At 45.4% G+C, this 17,027-nt stretch overlaps 1 protein-coding gene across 2 annotated transcripts in view; it reads right to left on the bottom strand.

Annotated features, from left to right (window-relative positions):
* The window catches only part of PDE6A (phosphodiesterase 6A), a 99,806-nt gene that overhangs the window by 34,063 nt on the left and 48,716 nt on the right, over positions 1-17,027 (bottom strand). For both annotated transcript variants that reach the window (XM_088475798.1, XM_088475797.1), the window contains exons 2-5: positions 6,322-6,474; positions 5,517-5,606; positions 4,362-4,502; positions 54-128 (exon numbers count right to left, since the gene is read on the bottom strand). In XM_088475798.1, the coding sequence (XP_088331924.1) occupies positions 54-128; positions 4,362-4,502; positions 5,517-5,606; positions 6,322-6,474 (459 nt within the window). The remainder of the gene's footprint in view (positions 1-53; positions 129-4,361; positions 4,503-5,516; positions 5,607-6,321; positions 6,475-17,027) is intronic.

Below are 17,027 nucleotides of genomic sequence, written 5' to 3'. Positions count from 1 at the left end.
CCCCCTTATAAGATAATACATGTTGGGTTTCTAACTCATGTCCAGGCACCTACCCTGCCATCTGGAGTCCTTGGTCCAGAATATGGGGGCACTTCACCCATTAGAATTGGCCATTCATCAAAGAATTCCTGCAAAAAAAAGTACAGACAATATATTTATTCATTTATTTATTACTTCAGTAAATACTACAGTTTCCTTTTTTGCTAAACTATATCAAATGCCATGATTCAACGCGCTACATTCTCTTGAAGAGCTATTTTGAAAAAAGAAAAATGAAAAAGTAACTTTTTGACTACAAAGTTATTAGACATGAATCTGAATTTTCAAAACAGGATTTGTTTAGTGTAATTTCTGAGGCAAAAAGCTCAGCAAAAATGCTTTTATTTGCAGGAAAAGACTGTGAATGAGATACAATACGTATTTAGCTCCAAAAGAGCAATGGACTTAAAATGTGTCTTCTTGTTAGCATTGGGACATTCTTAAGCGATTACTTATTACTCCATTCTACTTCTACTTCTAAAAAATGTGTGCAGTAACAAATAGTTTTTCTTCAGGGTAGAAATGAAATGGAATGCAGAGAAACCATATAACAGGAAAAAAAACTGATATCAGCATTAGAGCACAGTGTGATAGGAAATATTCTGCAAGTATTACAAAAAGAAAGGTTTAATGATCCTTTTAATGTGTAACACTGATATTGACATTGCAAACATAGGGGCATATTCAATTGTGTGCGAGAATAGCAAAAATCCCGCACCTGTGAGGTTTTTCCTGCAGGTGCAGGTTTTTGCTATTCTATTAGGTGCGTGGTTTTTTAAAAAACACACGCCGGGAGTTTTTCTTTCACATTCCTCCTGAGCAAGCGTGATTTTTCCTAAAATCGATGATTTTAGAAAAAATCACCGGGACTTGCTCTGACACCCCCGCGGCACCCTCCCTGAGGACTAATTAAGCAATTGGAAGTATCCAATTAGCTTAATTAGTCCTTAATTACTTACCTCCAGCAGCGCTGTCTTCTGCATCTTCTTCTTCATCCAGCGTCGGGAGCCGGCTCTTCTGCAGCAGTGGTGAGTCTGTCAGTGTGTATGCTGTATGTGTGTATGAGTGAGTGAGTGTGTGTGCATGAGTGTGTGTGTGCATGAGTGTGTGTGTGTGACACCCGGTGCAGTGTGTGTGGCTCCCCGGGAATGGGCGCTGGGAGAACTACATCTCCCAGCAGCCCTTGCTCCTCCCATCAGCCCCCGAGACTCCCAGCAGCCCCCTCTCCAGTAAGAAGAGAGAGGGGAAGCCACTGGGAGACGTGGAGACCCCCTGCCAGGTAGGTGATTTTTAATTTTTTTTTATCTTTTTACGCGGCGCGGGGTTTGCAGAGCTGAAAACCAAGCGACCACTATTTTTTAAATTGAATACCGTGGGGATTTTAACTCTCTAAAGCTTGCGCCCAATTGTATATGCCCCATATACGTCCAGGGTATGAGCTAGCACACCTCTTAAGGGGGTATCCACTTGGCGATTTAGCCAAGCGATTGCAAGATAACGACGTCGTTATCGTGCAATCGCTTGTAAATTGCGCATGCATTGTGCATGCATCGGGCATGTTTTGGTAGGAAGCGACCGGTGATGCGCGTGCCCGCTGGTTGCTTCGACAACCGACATCACCCGTACATGCTGGTCTACCTGACGATCTCGTATGGTTCAGCATGTGCGGGGATAAGGGATGTGCCTGGACTGAACGAGTGAACGTTCAGTCTAGGCACATCACTAGATATACAACGAGAGCATGATTGTAATGTCGTAATCTTGCTCTCGTTTGTAGATCTATTAGTGGATGCCCACCTTCATGCTGCATACACACGGGACGATTTTCTTGAACGATATGAACGATAACGATATCGTTGAACGATAAATCATTCATATCATAAATTTTTAGGCAGTGAACGATCGACCAATGACAAACGATGCGCGTTCCAGCATGGACGATAAAGATATCTTTCATCGTCCATGCATGCAGGCCAACTTGGACAATATCGTCAATTTTCCCTGTTCAGATGTGGCAAGATGACTCACTGACAGATATCTTTGAACGATCTATGAACGACATCTATGAACGACATCTATGAACGATATCTTTGAAAGATATCTTTGAAAGATATCTTTCAAGTCATTGGTGGTACAGATCGTACCGTGTTTATGCACCTTTAGGCAGTCCAACCCCTACTAATCCGTCAGACACCGATCCTGGCAGTGTAGTTGGGGAGGAACTGTGCGTAGCAGTGACTCCAGTGGTGCTCCAATTAAGTGCTTCCACATCATCAGTTGGCCCTCAGGAGGTCAGTTACGAGTGAGGAATAGTCATAGGCAAAGTGATACACTGAACTGAGAGGAGCCACATGACTCAGCTCAGTGTCTTTCTCTTTACAGGAGGGACTAACTGCTCTCTCTCAGAGTGGTGTCACCCGGAGTGCAGCTGCCCAATCACAGTGTGGCTGTGCACAGTGAGTGCATTTTCCTGGAGGAGACTGACTGTGAGTGACAGAGAGAGATTATAGAGGCGGCTTTGAGTGACTCAAATCATTTGAACATCTAAATGATTTGAGTCATTGTGTCAAGACATTCACTCACTAGCCATCTCTAGTGAGGAGCAGCAGATGCCGATGGAGCAGCCGGGGTTCACTGAGTTCTCTATGATGTTGGAGGGTGTCCGGTTGGGTTGGGATTAGTTGTCCATGTCCCAGGGGGCCTGGGGATAGTGGTCCATGTCCTGGGGGAAAGGAGGGCGGAAGGTTGAGTGGTCTACGTCCATGGGGGCTGAGGTTAGTGGCCTATGTCCCTGGTAGTGGGGACTATGATTGCAGGTGGTAATTTGTAGTGGCAATTGCCTTTGGGATCAGCATTCAACACACTATATCATTCCTGCTTTACCAATTTTAATGCTGGGTGACATAACATACAAACTGATTACTGTTGGAGAGGAGTGCACTCCTGCACGATCTCCTCTCTGCAAAGCAGTCTGGGCACTAAGACCCAGAGTCAGTCGGAAGCGCAAACTTCGACCTGAGGTGCCACTAAGCATGCTTGGCAGCTCACGTCAATGTGTAGAATGCCACAGTACTGTGCGGATGCCCAGTACTTAGCCCCCCAGAATGCTACCTGTTATAGGCATTATAGCTATCACTGTGACCACCGCTGTGTATACTACATACCACTGTTTAACCCTGTGTGTTACTGCTGTTACCAATAAACCCGCAAGTCTGATTAAGAACCTCTCTGTGTGGATTAACCTCCATTTTAGAGCCGCTGGTGCGTATTGCAACTACCCCGGTCATACCAATAGGTTACATCAATAATAAAATGGTTGTGACAGATGCAAAACTACAGTGGGAATGGCTCTATGAAGCCCGGAAGTGATGGGGTTGCTAATTTCAGGTGTGGATTAAGAGATAGACAGTAAAAAGGTCGACAGTGTCTAGATAGACACCAGATGTTAGACAGTGAATAGGTCGACTGGGACAAAAAATTGACAGGGACAAAAGGTCGACAAACTAAAGGTCGACACATAAGAAGTTCGACATGTGCAAATGGTCGACACAAAAATATGGTCGCCACATTATTTTATTTTTTTCTAGCCCTAATCTTCACCCTAACCCTCCCCTTGGTGCCGAACAATAACCCTCTCTCCTGGTGCCTAACCCTAACTGTTGGGGTAGGTGCCTGACTCTAACCATCCCTTCTAGTGCCTAACCCTAACCCTCGGTAAGTGCCTAACCCTCGGTAAGTGCCTAACCCTAACCATCGGGGTAAGTGCCTAACCCTAACTGTTGGGATAAGTGCCTAACCCTAACCCTCCGGTAAGTGCCTAACCCTAAAACAAAAATTTTAAAAAATTGGTTCGACCATTTTTGTGTCAACCCTTTGACCATGTCGATTTGTTCCTGTCGACCTTCTTACATGTCGACTTTTAGTGTGTGGTATTTATTTAGTTACTGTCTATCTATAGTCTGGAACCCGCTAATTTCCCCCATTTCTGAGGACACTGCTTTCCCGTGTCCTCTTTTCAGCATTCACAGACACTGGGTCAATGTGCCAGACCGTGTATGCTCCGAAGAGCTCCCTGCCCCTGCCTCAGAGAGTGGCATTGCAGGGCCCCTACATTCATTTTTCCATGGGCCCATTAATCATCTGTTTTGCCACCAGGTGGTGATATAACATTAAAATGAAAATATTATATGATTACATATTATGATTACAAAAAAGTAGTTGGGAATATTTGTCATAGGCCTATTGGCACTTAGCAACTAAGCCACATTTATAATTCTGTGTATGATGGAAGTTCTTTGCCAAGTATCCCTGTGCTTACACACCTTTGTCTTTGTCATGTCGAGAAGCCCCACAGAGTATCTGTCACAGTTAAGGAAGGCGCGAACTGTATACAATGCTTTGTGAAACTGTCTCTCAATGTCTGTAAGCTCTTCAAAAACCTTGTTGGCCGACCACAACAGTATCTACAGAAAATAGGGGAAAAAAACAACAATTTATGCAATTAAGCAATATTTAAAATTTATATTTCAGTACTGTATTATTTGTGTTTGCTAATTATTATATTTATAATCATTATCTGTTTGCTATATTATTGTTGTATAAGGGCTTGTACATATGGGCACTGAAAAACAACGTGCTTTGACTATAGATCTGCATTATATTGTAATAATGTGTCTGAACAGGCAGCATTAAAATTTATGCAAAACGATTTCTTGTCAGGAAGTGAGTGTAAATGATACAAACAGCATACACACTACACTACAGTACAACGGCCTGCCGCCAGCTCTAATAAATCATCTGCACTCTAAGGAGACAGTTCTGCACTATTTTCTTTTCTAAAATCCCTACCCTGGAATATGTATAACTATTTTGCAATTCATTACATCCAATATCCCTTTTACACCACAGCTAAAAGCTGGGTTATTGCAGGGTTAACCCGGGTAGCTCCTTGGTGTAAAAGGGGTGAGGGTTGGATTGCCAGGTCGAGTGACCCGGCAATCCAACCCAGGTAACTAGCAGGGTTTAACACAGGAATAACCCGTGAAACCCTGCCGTGTAAACTGCACGATCCGGGTCACGGTGACCTGGATCGTGCTGCATGCCTGCCGATTGGCCAGCTTTAGTGGCGCTTGGAGGTGAAGTCATCTCCAAGTGTCCATTTCAACGCCGGAAAAGCCCGGTCTATGCAGACCCGGCTCCGGTGTGAATGGCACCGGCTCAGAAAAATCCTGGGTCGGTGCCGGCTAAATTCTGGGTCTGATCCGGATTAGAACCCTGTTCCAACCTCCGGGTCAGACCCAGAATTTTGGTGTAAAAGCGGTATTAGTGACTTTTCAAATTTGAAGACTGACAGTTTTTCATAATTAATGTTTCTTATGTTTTACAGTACATAGCAATATTGATTGTTTCAGTGTGTTGATTCGTATGTCATCCAAACATAGCAGATTATTTTCTCATTAACCGCATATAACCCATACCTGGCCTCTTCTTGTCTCACAGTTGTGCAGGTATGATAGGTGATGCACCTTGAGTATCAGATTGGCAAAATTTAGGTACTTAAGGAATACCTGAAAAACATAAAAATACCGCACATATCACAGTGCAATCTCTATTACAATACAGTATCAATGACATTAAAAAAACTCTGTATAAATCATTATTAAGAGGAAAAATGGCCCTGCACAATCTATAATAAAATAGGAGCATGATTAATGAAGTGTCACACATTTATTATTGTTCCAGCCTTATCGCATTATAAAAAAAGTTCTTAGTCGGATATATGATTCTATCACACTGCAATGTTGGTTTGGGAAACAGTAGTTTGCTTCAGTAACTAAAGAGAACACATGTAATTTTTGTGTGAACTGCATAGAGGGGTGGTAATAATTTAGATTAGCCTAGGGTGGGTTATCACTGTAGTGGGGAAGTTTGATAAACTCCATAAAGAGGTGGAATTATAAGATTTGGAGGCTAGAGAAAGGTTGTATGAGGAATTACATAGAGTGGGTGCAGCAAGAAGATAGTCCTGTAACTTGTAGAAGGTAATGAGTGAGGACAAGATGCGGAAATGTAGGGCAGTGTAGAGGGTTCGAGTTGGGAGATTGCATTTTTGAAACAAGTAACAAGAGGTTTGTTACTGCAGTTTTGTTAATGACATTCAAAGAAAAAAAAATAGTTTTACTACTGTAGCACTTATAGTTTCTGTACAGTATATTCCACTGTTGATCTATGGCATTTGTGTTATTGACATTGCAGAATTGTATGTGTCATTTCAGTCCTTACCTCTTCATCTTTCCTGGTAAAGCAGCTGCCATCATTTTTGTTGACAGCCATTATTACAGCCACAACATCTTTGCCGTTCATTACAGGGGCTGCCAGTATGGTCCTTGTTGCGTATTCTGTAAGGTTATCTACGAAACTGCAGAAGTGAGAGTCCTAAATAAGGAAAAGGAATCATGAATGAGAACAGGTCTCGGTGGTCTCTATTTTCTCACTTGAAGCAATATTACAGTTTTTATGGACAATTGAGAACTAAAATGTCACCAAAAATACACATGATGCCTATGCTGCTAATAGAGGACTAAATGTGCCTACTTATAAAACAGATAACTAATATACTGGCAAGGGAGAGTCAGGAAACAGGGAAGGTTTACATCTGCCCCATGTGTAATTTTACTGTTAATGGCCGGATTAGAGAGAAGGGTGAGTTTCCCTTGTATGGTGAGATTACATTTATATTAGGGGTGTGCACCGGCCACTTTTCGTGTTTTGTGTTTTGGTTTTGGATCTGGATCTTTCTTCGTGTTTTGGATCTGGATTGGTTTTGCCAAAACCACCCTTCCGTGTTTTGGGTTCTGGGTTTTGTGTTTTGGATCTGTATTTTTTTTTTAAAAAGCATAAAAACAGCTAAAATCACAGAATTTGTTGGTTTCTCTGCTCCTATGCTATTATTAACCTCAATAACCTTAATTTCCACTCATTTCCAGTCTATTCTGAACACCTCACACCTCACAATAGTGTTTTCATGTCCAAAAGGTTGCACCGAGGTAGCTGGATGACTATGCTAAGCGACACGAGTGGGCGGCACAAACACGTGACCCATCTAGGAGTGACACTGCAGTGGCAGACAGGATGGCAGTTAGAAAAACTAGGCCCCAAACTGTACATAATGCAAAGAAAAAAAAGAAGTGCAAGATGGAATTGTCCTTGGGCCCTCCCACCCACCCTTATGTTGTATAAACAGGACATGCACACTTTAACAAATCAATCATTTCAGCGCCAGGGTCTGCCACACAACTGTGGCTGAAATGATTGGTTCGTTTGGGCCCCCACAAAACAAGCTGGCAATTAATGTGTCCCTGCACAAACTGGCTCTACGGAGGCAAGATGTCATCCTCATCCTCCTCATCCACCGATTCCTCACCCTCTTCAGTGTGTACATCCTCATCCTCACAAAGTATTAACTCGTCCCCACTTGAATCCACCACCACAGGTCCCTCTGTACCTTCTGGAGGCTGGTCTCCCTGGAAGAGCTGATAATTCATTTTGATGAACATCATCTTCTCCACATTCTGTGGAAGCAACCTCCTACGCCTTTCGCTGACAAGGTTCCCGGCTGCACTAAACACTCTTTCGGAGTACACACTGGAGGGGGGGCAACTCAGGTAAAATAGAGCCAGCTTGTACAGGGGCCTCCAAATTGCCTCTTTTTCCTGCCAGTACAGGTATGGACTGTCTGACATGCCTACTTGGATGCTGTCACCGATGTAATCCTCCACCATTCTGTCAATGGTGACAGTATCATATGCAGTGACAGTAGACATGTCAGAAATTGTTGCCAGGTCCTTCAGTCCGGACCAGATGTCCAAACTTGGTCCTGCCTGCCCTGCATCACCGCCAGCGGGTTGCTTAGGATACCTAAGTTTTTTCCTGGCAGCCCCAGTTGCGGGAGAAAATGAAGAAGGAGCCGTTGACGTGTCACGTTCCGCTTCAGCTGACAGTGTGTTCACCAGCAGGTCTTTGCACCTCTGCAGGCTTGTGTCGGCCGGAAAGAGAGACACCACATAGGCTTTAAAGCTAGGATCAAGCACGGTGGCCAAAATGTAGTGGTCTGATTTCAACAGATTGACCACCCTGGAATCCTGGCAAAGCGAATGAAGGGCTTCATCCACAGGTCCCACATGCCGAGCGGAATCGCTCCGTCTTAGCTCCTCCTTCACTTTCTCCAGCTGCTTCTGCAAAAGCCTGATGAGGGGAATGACCTGACTCAAGCTGGCTGTGTCTGAACTGACTTCACGTGTGGCAAGTTTGAAGGGCTGGAGAACCTTGCACAACACGGAAATCATTCTCCACTGCGCTTGAGTCAGGTGCATACCCCCTCCTTTGCCTATGTCATAGGTGGATGTATAGGCTTGTATGGCCTTTTGCTGCTCCTCCATCCTCTGAAGCATATAGAGGGTTGAGTTCCACCGCGTCACAACCTCTTGCTTCAGGTGATGGCGGGGCAGGTTCAAGAGTGTTTGCTGGCGCTCCAGTCTTCGGCACGCAGTCGCTGAATGGCGAAAGTGGCCAGAAATTTTTCGGGCCACCCAAAGCGTCTCCTGCACGCCCCTGTCGCTTTTCAGAAAATTCTGCACCACCAAGTTTATTGTGTGAGCAAAACATGGGACGTGCTGGAATTTGCCCAGATGTAATGCCCGCACAATATTGGTGGCGTTGTCAGATATCACAAATCCCCAGGAGAGTCTAAGTGGGGTAAGCCACTGGGCGATGATTTCCCTCAGTTTCTCTAAGAGGTTGTCGGCGGTGTGCCTCTTACTGAAACCGGTGATACACAGCGTAGCCTGCCTTGTAACGAGCTGGCGTTTCTGAGATGCTGCTACTGGTGACGCTGCTGCTGTTGCTGCGTAAGGTGATACATCTACCCAGTGGGCTGTCACAGTCATATAGTCCTTAGTCTGCCCTGTTCCACTTGTCCACATGTCCGTGGTTAAGTGGACATTGTGTACAACGGCATTTTTCAGGACACTGAGGACACTTTTTCTGACGTTTCTGTACAGTCTCGGTATCGCCTGCCTAGTGAAGTGGAATCTAGACGGGATTTGGAACCGGGGACACACTACCTCCATCAATTGTCTAAATCCCACTGCACTAATGGCGGATACCGGACGCACGTCTAACACCAACATAGCAGTCAAGGCCTCAGTTATACGTTTTGCTTCAGGATGACTGCTGTCGTACTTCATCCTCCTCGCTAAGGACTGTTGGAGGGTCAATTGTTTAGTAAAAGTAGTGGTGTTCCTACTTCCTCTCTGGGATGATGAACGACTCCCAGCAGCAGCAACAGCAGCAGCGGCAGCAGTAGGCGTAGCAATGCAGGATCCTCCAGAGGAATCCCGGATAGGAGAGTCAGTCATGCCAGTGACATGGCCTGCAGGACTACTTCCGATCCTGACTAAGGAGGAAATTGACGAGGAGTGAGTTGACGGTGTGGTTTGCAGGCGCTTGGATACAACAGGACAACGGGATTTAGGTGTCCCTGGACTGCTTACGGTCTTAGCCAAAGTTTCTGAACTTGACAGTAACTTTTTATGAACGCGCTGCAGGTGCCGTATAAGGGAGGATGTTCCTAGGTGGTTGACGTCCCTACCCCTACTTATTTCACCTTTACATATGGTACATATGGCAAGACAGTTGTTGTCCGGATTTGGATAGAAATATTGCCAGACCAAAGAGGTGGAATGTTTGGTCTTCTGCCCAGGCATGACCGTGATGGGCTTTTTCATCCCACGGACAACAACTGTCTCCCCCGGAGCCTGATTTAAACAAACCACATCACCATCAGAATCCTCCTCGCCAACTTCCTCCTCAGCGCCAGCTACACCAGTATCCTCATCCTGTTGTACTTCAACAGTGACATCCTCAATTTGCATATCAGCAAGTGGACTGTGGGTGCTCCTTTCAGCACTTGCAGGGGGCGTGCAAATGGTGGAAAGAGCCACCTCTTCCCGTCCAGTGCTGGGAAGGTCAGGCATCGCAACCACCACCACACTTGGACTCTCCTTGGGGATTTGTGATATCTTCTTAGAAAGCACAGTTCTTCGCTGTGCTTTTGCCAGCTTAACTCTTTTGATTTTTTTAGTGGGAGGAGGGCTTCCATCGTCATGTGAAGCTGAACCACTAGTCATGAACATACTAGGGATCGACCTTAGCCGTTCCTTGCCACTCCGTGTCGTAAATGGCATATTGGCAAGTTTACGTTTCTCTTCAGCTGATTTAAATGTCTTTTTCAAGGTCATTTTCCTGAACTTTGCCATTTGGGATTGTATGTGCCCTCTACTATGACATTGGGCATCGGCCTTGGCAGACGACGTTGATGGCATGTTATCGTCTATGTCATGACTAGTGGCAGCAGCTTCAGCACTAGGAGGAAGTGGTTCTTGATCTTTCTCTATTTTATTTTTATCGGAGAAAGTTTGGTCCTCCATTTATGTTATATCGATTTGATATATACGTGCGGCTAAACACAGAAAATAATTTTTTTTTTGGTTTGGACTGGAGTGTACTTTGGGGGTTACAGCACCCTTTAACGGTCAAGCCAGCCGGCCCTTATGACACAGGCGCACTCTTGGCACTACTTTGTTGATGCACGTGCGGCTACTGCGCACACAATTCACAAACACAGAAAATAATTTTTTTTTTGGTTTGGACTGGAGTGTACTTTGGGGGTTACAGCACCCTTTAATTGTCAAGCCAGCCGGCCCTTTACTTATGACACAGGCGCACGCTTGGCACTACTTTGTTGATGCACGTGCGGCTACTGCGCACACAATTCACAAACACAGAAAATAATTTTTTTTTTGGTTTGGACTGGAGTGTACTTTCGGGGGTTACAGCACCCTTAACGGTCAAGCCAGCCGGCCCTTTACTTATGACACAGGCGCACGCTTGGCACTACTTTGTTGATGCACGTGCGGCTACTGCGCACACAATTCACAAACACAGAAAATAATTTTTTTTTTGGTTTGGACTGGAGTGTACTTTTGGGGGTTACAGCACCCTTTAACGGTCAAGCCAGCCGGCCCTTTACTTATGACACAGGCGCACGCTTGGCACTACTTTGTTGATGCACGTGCGGCTACTGCGCACACAATTCACAAACACAGAAAATAATTTTTTTTTTGGTTTGGACTGGAGTGTACTCTCGGGGGTTACAGCACCCTTAACGGTCAAGCCAGCCGGCCCTTTACTTATGACACAGGCGCACGCTTGGCACTACTTTGTTGATGCACGTGCGGCTACTGCGCACACAATTCACAAACACAGAAAATAATTTTTTTTTTGGTTTGGACTGGAGTGTACTTTCGGGGGTTACAGCACCCTTAACGGTCAAGCCAGCCAGCCCTTTACTTATGACACAGGCGCACGCTTGGCACTACTTTGTTGATGCACGTGCGGCTACTGCGCACACAATTCACAAACACAGAAAATAATTTTTTTTTGGTTTGGACTGGAGTGTACTTTCGGGGGTTACAGCACCCTTTAACGGTCAAGCCAGCCGGCCCTTTACTTATGACACAGGCGCACGCTTGGCACTACTTTGTTGATGCACGTGCGGCTACTGCGCACACAATTCACAAACACAGAAAATAATTTTTTTTTTGGTTTGGACTGGAGTGTACTCTCGGGGGTTACAGCACCTTTAACGGTCAAGCCAGCCGGCCCTTTACTTATGACACAGGCGCACGCTTGGCACTACTTTGTTGATGCACGTGCGGCTACTGAGCACACAATTCACAAACACAGAAAATAATTTTTTTTTGGTTTGGACTGGAGTGTAATTTCGGGGGTTACAGCACCCTTTAACGGTCAAGCCAGCCGGCCCTTTACTTATGACACAGGCGCACGCTTGGCACTACTTTGTTGATGCACGTGCGGCTACTGCGCACACAATTCACAAACACAGAAAATAATTTTTTTCTTGGTTTGGACTGGAGTGTACTTTCGGGGGTTACAGCACCCTTAATGGTCAAGCCAGCCGGCCCTTTACTTATGACACAGGCACACGCTTGGCACTACTTTGTTGATGCACGTGCGGCTACTGCGCACACAATTCACAAACACAGAAAATATTTTTTTTTTTGGTTTGGACTGGAGTGTACTTTCGGGGGTTACAGCACCCTTAACGGTCAAGCCAGCCAGCCCTTTACTTATGACACAGGCGCACGCTTGGCACTACTTTGTTGATGCACGTGCGGCTACTGCGCACACAATTCACAAACACAGAAAATAATTTTTTTTTGGTTTGGACTGGAGTGTACTTTCGGGGGTTACAGCACCCTTTAACGGTCAAGCCAGCCGGCCCTTTACTTATGACACAGGCGCACGCTTGGCACTACTTTGTTGATGCACGTGCGGCTACTGCGCACACAATTCACAAACACAGAAAATAATTTTTTTTTTGGTTTGGACTGGAGTGTACTCTCGGGGGTTACAGCACCCTTAACGGTCAAGCCAGCCGGCCCTTTACTTATGACACAGGCGCACGCTTGGCACTACTTTGTTGATGCACGTGCGGCTACTGCGCACACAATTCACAAACACAGAAAATAATTTTTTTTTGGTTTGGACTGGAGTGTACTTTCGGGGGTTACAGCACCCTTTAACGGTCAAGCCAGCCGGCCCTTTACTTATGACACAGGCGCACGCTTGGCACTACTTTGTTGATGCACGTGCGGCTACTGCGCACACAATTCACAAACACAGAAAATAATTTTTTTTTTGGTTTGGACTGGAGTGTACTTTCGGGGGTTACAGCACCCTTAACGGTCAAGCCAGCCGGCCCTTTACTTATGACACAGGCGCACGCTTGGCACTACTTTGTTGATGCACGTGCGGCTACTGCGCACACAATTCACAAACACAGAAAATAATTTTTTTATTGGTTTGGACTGGAGTGTACTTTCGGGGGTTACAGCACCCTTTAACGGACAAGCCAGCCGGCCTTTTACTTATGGGACACAGGCGCACGCTTGGCACTACTTTGTTGATGCACGTGCGGCTACTGCGCACACAATTCACAAACACAGAAAATAATTTTTTTTTTGGTTTGGACTGGAGTGTACTTTCGGGGGTTACAGCACCCTTAACGGTCAAGCCAGCCGGCCCTTTACTTATGACACAGGCGCACGCTTGGCACTACTTTGTTGATGCACGTGCAGCTACTGCGCACACAATTCACAAACACAGAAAATAAATTTTTTTTGGTTTGGACTGGAGTGTACTTTCGGGGGTTACAGCACCCTTTAACGGTCAAGCCAGCCGGCCCTTTACTTATGACACAGGCGCACGCTTGGCACTACTTTGTTGATGCACGTGCGGCTACTGCGCACACAATTCACAAACACAGAAAATATATTATTTTTTTAGCACTTGGCGGGAGCACCCCTGATGGACAGAGCACCCCCTGGACAACACTACAGCACCCCTTTAGGACTGGGACACTGCACAGGACTTTGGAGTGGACACAGCCCCTATGGAGAACTGACTGCACAACACAGTCCAGCCAGCCCCTATGGACTTTGAAGTAGTGGACACAGCCCCTATTAACAACAGCAGCACAGCACAACACAGCCAGCCCCTATGGACTTTGAAGTAGTGGACAACAGCAGCACTACACTACACTACACTACACAGCACTAACTCTCACCCTCCCTCTTCACTGTCCACAGCCGAGTGAGAAAATGGCGCCGACGCGGGTACCTTATATAGGATCCAAAACCCGCGAGACTCGGAAGGCGGGATGATGACGTTTTGCCTCGATGTCAGATCCGAGTCAGGCGGGAAAAGTCGAGCCTGACTCGGATCGGACTCGGATCGGGGGGGCTCGGGGGGGTTCGGATTTCAGAAATCCGAACCCGCTCACCCCTAATTTATATTATATTGCCTATACTTGTTTTGCCTGTTAGTGGTTTTCCCTGACCTGTACCAAAAGTCATAGATTCCCCATGAAGTTCTGGATTTTGATAGAGACTACCTATACATGGCTGCTGGCTAATCCTGGCTTGATATGTCTGTGTTTTCTCATAATAGCCTATTTATGTAATCATATATGATGTATCTGTGTTATGGGTCACTTACTTCCTCTTACTTACTTCTTTCCCCCAGACCAAATGCTGCCAGACCTCCCCTGCAAACCTGATTAATAAGTCACCTAAGGCAACCTTGTGATACATGATTGGTATTTATCTGTAATCATGTAACCCCATTGGTTGTCACTTAGACATGAGCATATTGCATTAATGATACTGTTACGGGTTCGGTATGTTGTTGTCAATGATCACAATGTCATCAGTCATTATCTAGGCACTATAATGTTGACAGGCAGAACATGTCATCAGACAAAATGTCAACATGTTCAGAATATCGACAATTTGCAAAATTCGCTACTGACAAAATGTCTATATGTTCAAAATGTTGACAGGGAACATAATGTGGACATCCAACTCTACCCCTAACCCAGCAGCGGCTCCTGTCCTCTTACCTGAGGGGGGCTGCCGCTGCTTCTGGTCCCAGCGCCTGCACAATGACTGTCAGGAACCGGGACTTGCGCATGTGCATAACACTAGACCAGCTTCTCGAGGCTGCATTGGTATCAGCCCCCAGAAGACCTGTAGGGCTGCCCAAAAGGCAGAGCAGCGGCTTCCACTGGAAACGGTTCTCTGCTTATGGCAGCCCGGACTGGCAGTCCCACGGGGAGGAGACACCTTCCCCTGGGGCTGCCTGTCCTGTGCATGACTGGCAGGTGGCGCTTTCAAAAGCCTCCTCCAGTCACAGTGTAGCCAGTGCAGTCACAGACTGAACTGGCTCCCTAAAGTGGAGGATTTTACTGTGGGGGGCTGCAGCCTCATAGCCCCTAGGTAAAATCCGCCACTGCCCTAACCCTAATTCCAACGCCAACCCTAAACTCAAGAATCTCTATTGATATATTATGTGTCAACATTTTTACTTGGAAAGTTGGATGTCAACATTTGAACCATGTCAAACAGTGTTCTCCCCACGCTATATTTGCAAAAGTTCCCTGCCACCCGGTACTGTAAAGTCGCTGAAAGTCACGCTGCACTGATGTTTCATATAGTAACGTCAGCATAGCGCGATATATTGACCGCGTCACAGTGCAACTCGCTGCTCAGAGCAGCCTACACTGGAAGGAGGATGCCTGCCACCCACCCGTTCACCTCCCCTTGGTTCGTAACTGCCTTATAATGCCGCTCAGCAAAAAGATTGAAAGATTCTGGGGAGAACACTGACGAACCTTATAACATTGAACATTATGCTGTTACTTTGGCTGTCGACTATGTGATTGTTGACATTCTGACTATATTGCACTGTTACACAGGGCTCACATGTGATATGTCCTGGTTTTGCAAAATCAGACTTTGTAAATGTTTGTTCTCCTGATTCAGGCTCTTAATACATAGACTGGTCAGTTGGAATAGAACCTTGTATCGGTATCACAATTAAAATCCAACAGGAATTATTTTATACTCAATGCTATAATAGTAATTTTAGCTTTATCCTAAACTAAAATGTTGAGTGGTCCCTGCTTGTAAATTTTTCCTCCATCTTCTTACAACACATTACTACAGAACAGGCTTATAGAATATGCATGGGCCTCAATAAGGACCTTGGTGTTGAAATGACGATCAGGCCATATTTAGGGATTGAGTACAGAAACCTGATGGTCGGGATGTCGATGGCATTTGGTAAGTATTATAACCCTTACCCTAACCCTGACCCAACTCTCTACAGCCTAACCTTAACCTTCCCATCCCGCAGCCTAAGGCTAACCCTAATTCTCCCCTCCTTCAGTCTAACCCTAATTCTCCCTTCCTTCAGTCTAACCCTAACTACCCCTCCCGCAGCCTAACCCTAACCCTCCCCTCCCGCAGTCTATCCCTAATCTGACTGTCGGGATACTGACTACAGCCGATATACAGTATAGCATAATACACAATAGATCTGTGTCTAGTGAAAACTGAACTGAAGAAAGGTCAAATAAGTTTATCTGTGTTAAAGTTGAATTGTGGAAGATTTTTATTATGGATCCCGCCGGGCCCTAAGCGGCCACTTTGGTGAGTATTTTCTAATTAGCATGTCGCTGGCATGGTCGTGCCAGGGCGTCCACCTCTATGTGGCGCCATACTCGGCTGCATAACCAGCGTATAGGTAAAACCAGCCCTGGCCCTGGTGACATAAGTGAGCACAAATACCGTTCCCTGACCCTATTCCCCTCCAAAAACATTCAAATAAAACATATTCCTGAGCTAATGTCATATTATTCATCCTTTTCTTCAGCAATCACACTCTGCCTCCTGATAGCAATAACAGCAACAAAAAGAATGAAAACAACAATTTAGCTTCCTTACTATCTACCATAGATTCAAGTTTAAAACGATCAAAAATAAGGAATAGATGAGGAACAAAGCAAAGATGGGGGGGGGGGGGTGGATAGCTAATAACTTTCCTTTAGCTATTATTAGTACATAACTATAGTAAGTCATATAGGGAGGATAGCGCAGTGTTTTATGAACAAATAATGGATTTCAAATAATGTTATACACACATTGATTGCCTATTACTCCGCAGGGCAGGGGGCGCTGTTTGGGCCTGTCAAATTTCTGTTTATTATCATTCTCACTTGTAGCTTCCTCTTATTTCATCCCCAGCATCTCCTGGCCTCTCCTATCTCTTCCCTGGCCCTTACCCATGAGGCCATGGCCCTTTTTTTTGGTGCATTATGTCCCTTTGAAAAATGAGGGGGGGGCGCCAATGCTTTCTCTGGCACAGGGCACCAAAAAGTCTAGTTACGGTTCTGCTATTACTATATTACCTACTAACAGAGATAAAACTGGGCTGTTGTTGGTAATGACAGTTCTATATGTATCTATAATAATCAAACTTTTAAACTTAATATTGTTATTTTACAA

The sequence above is a fragment of the Taudactylus pleione genome, unplaced genomic scaffold, assembly GCF_031769625.1.
Source record: "Taudactylus pleione unplaced genomic scaffold, aTauple2 ptg000178l, whole genome shotgun sequence".
NCBI classification, from domain to species: Eukaryota; Metazoa; Chordata; class Amphibia; order Anura; family Myobatrachidae; genus Taudactylus; species Taudactylus pleione.
The sequence above is the reverse complement of the archived record's forward strand: the minus strand, read 5'-3'. Positions and strand labels throughout refer to the sequence as shown.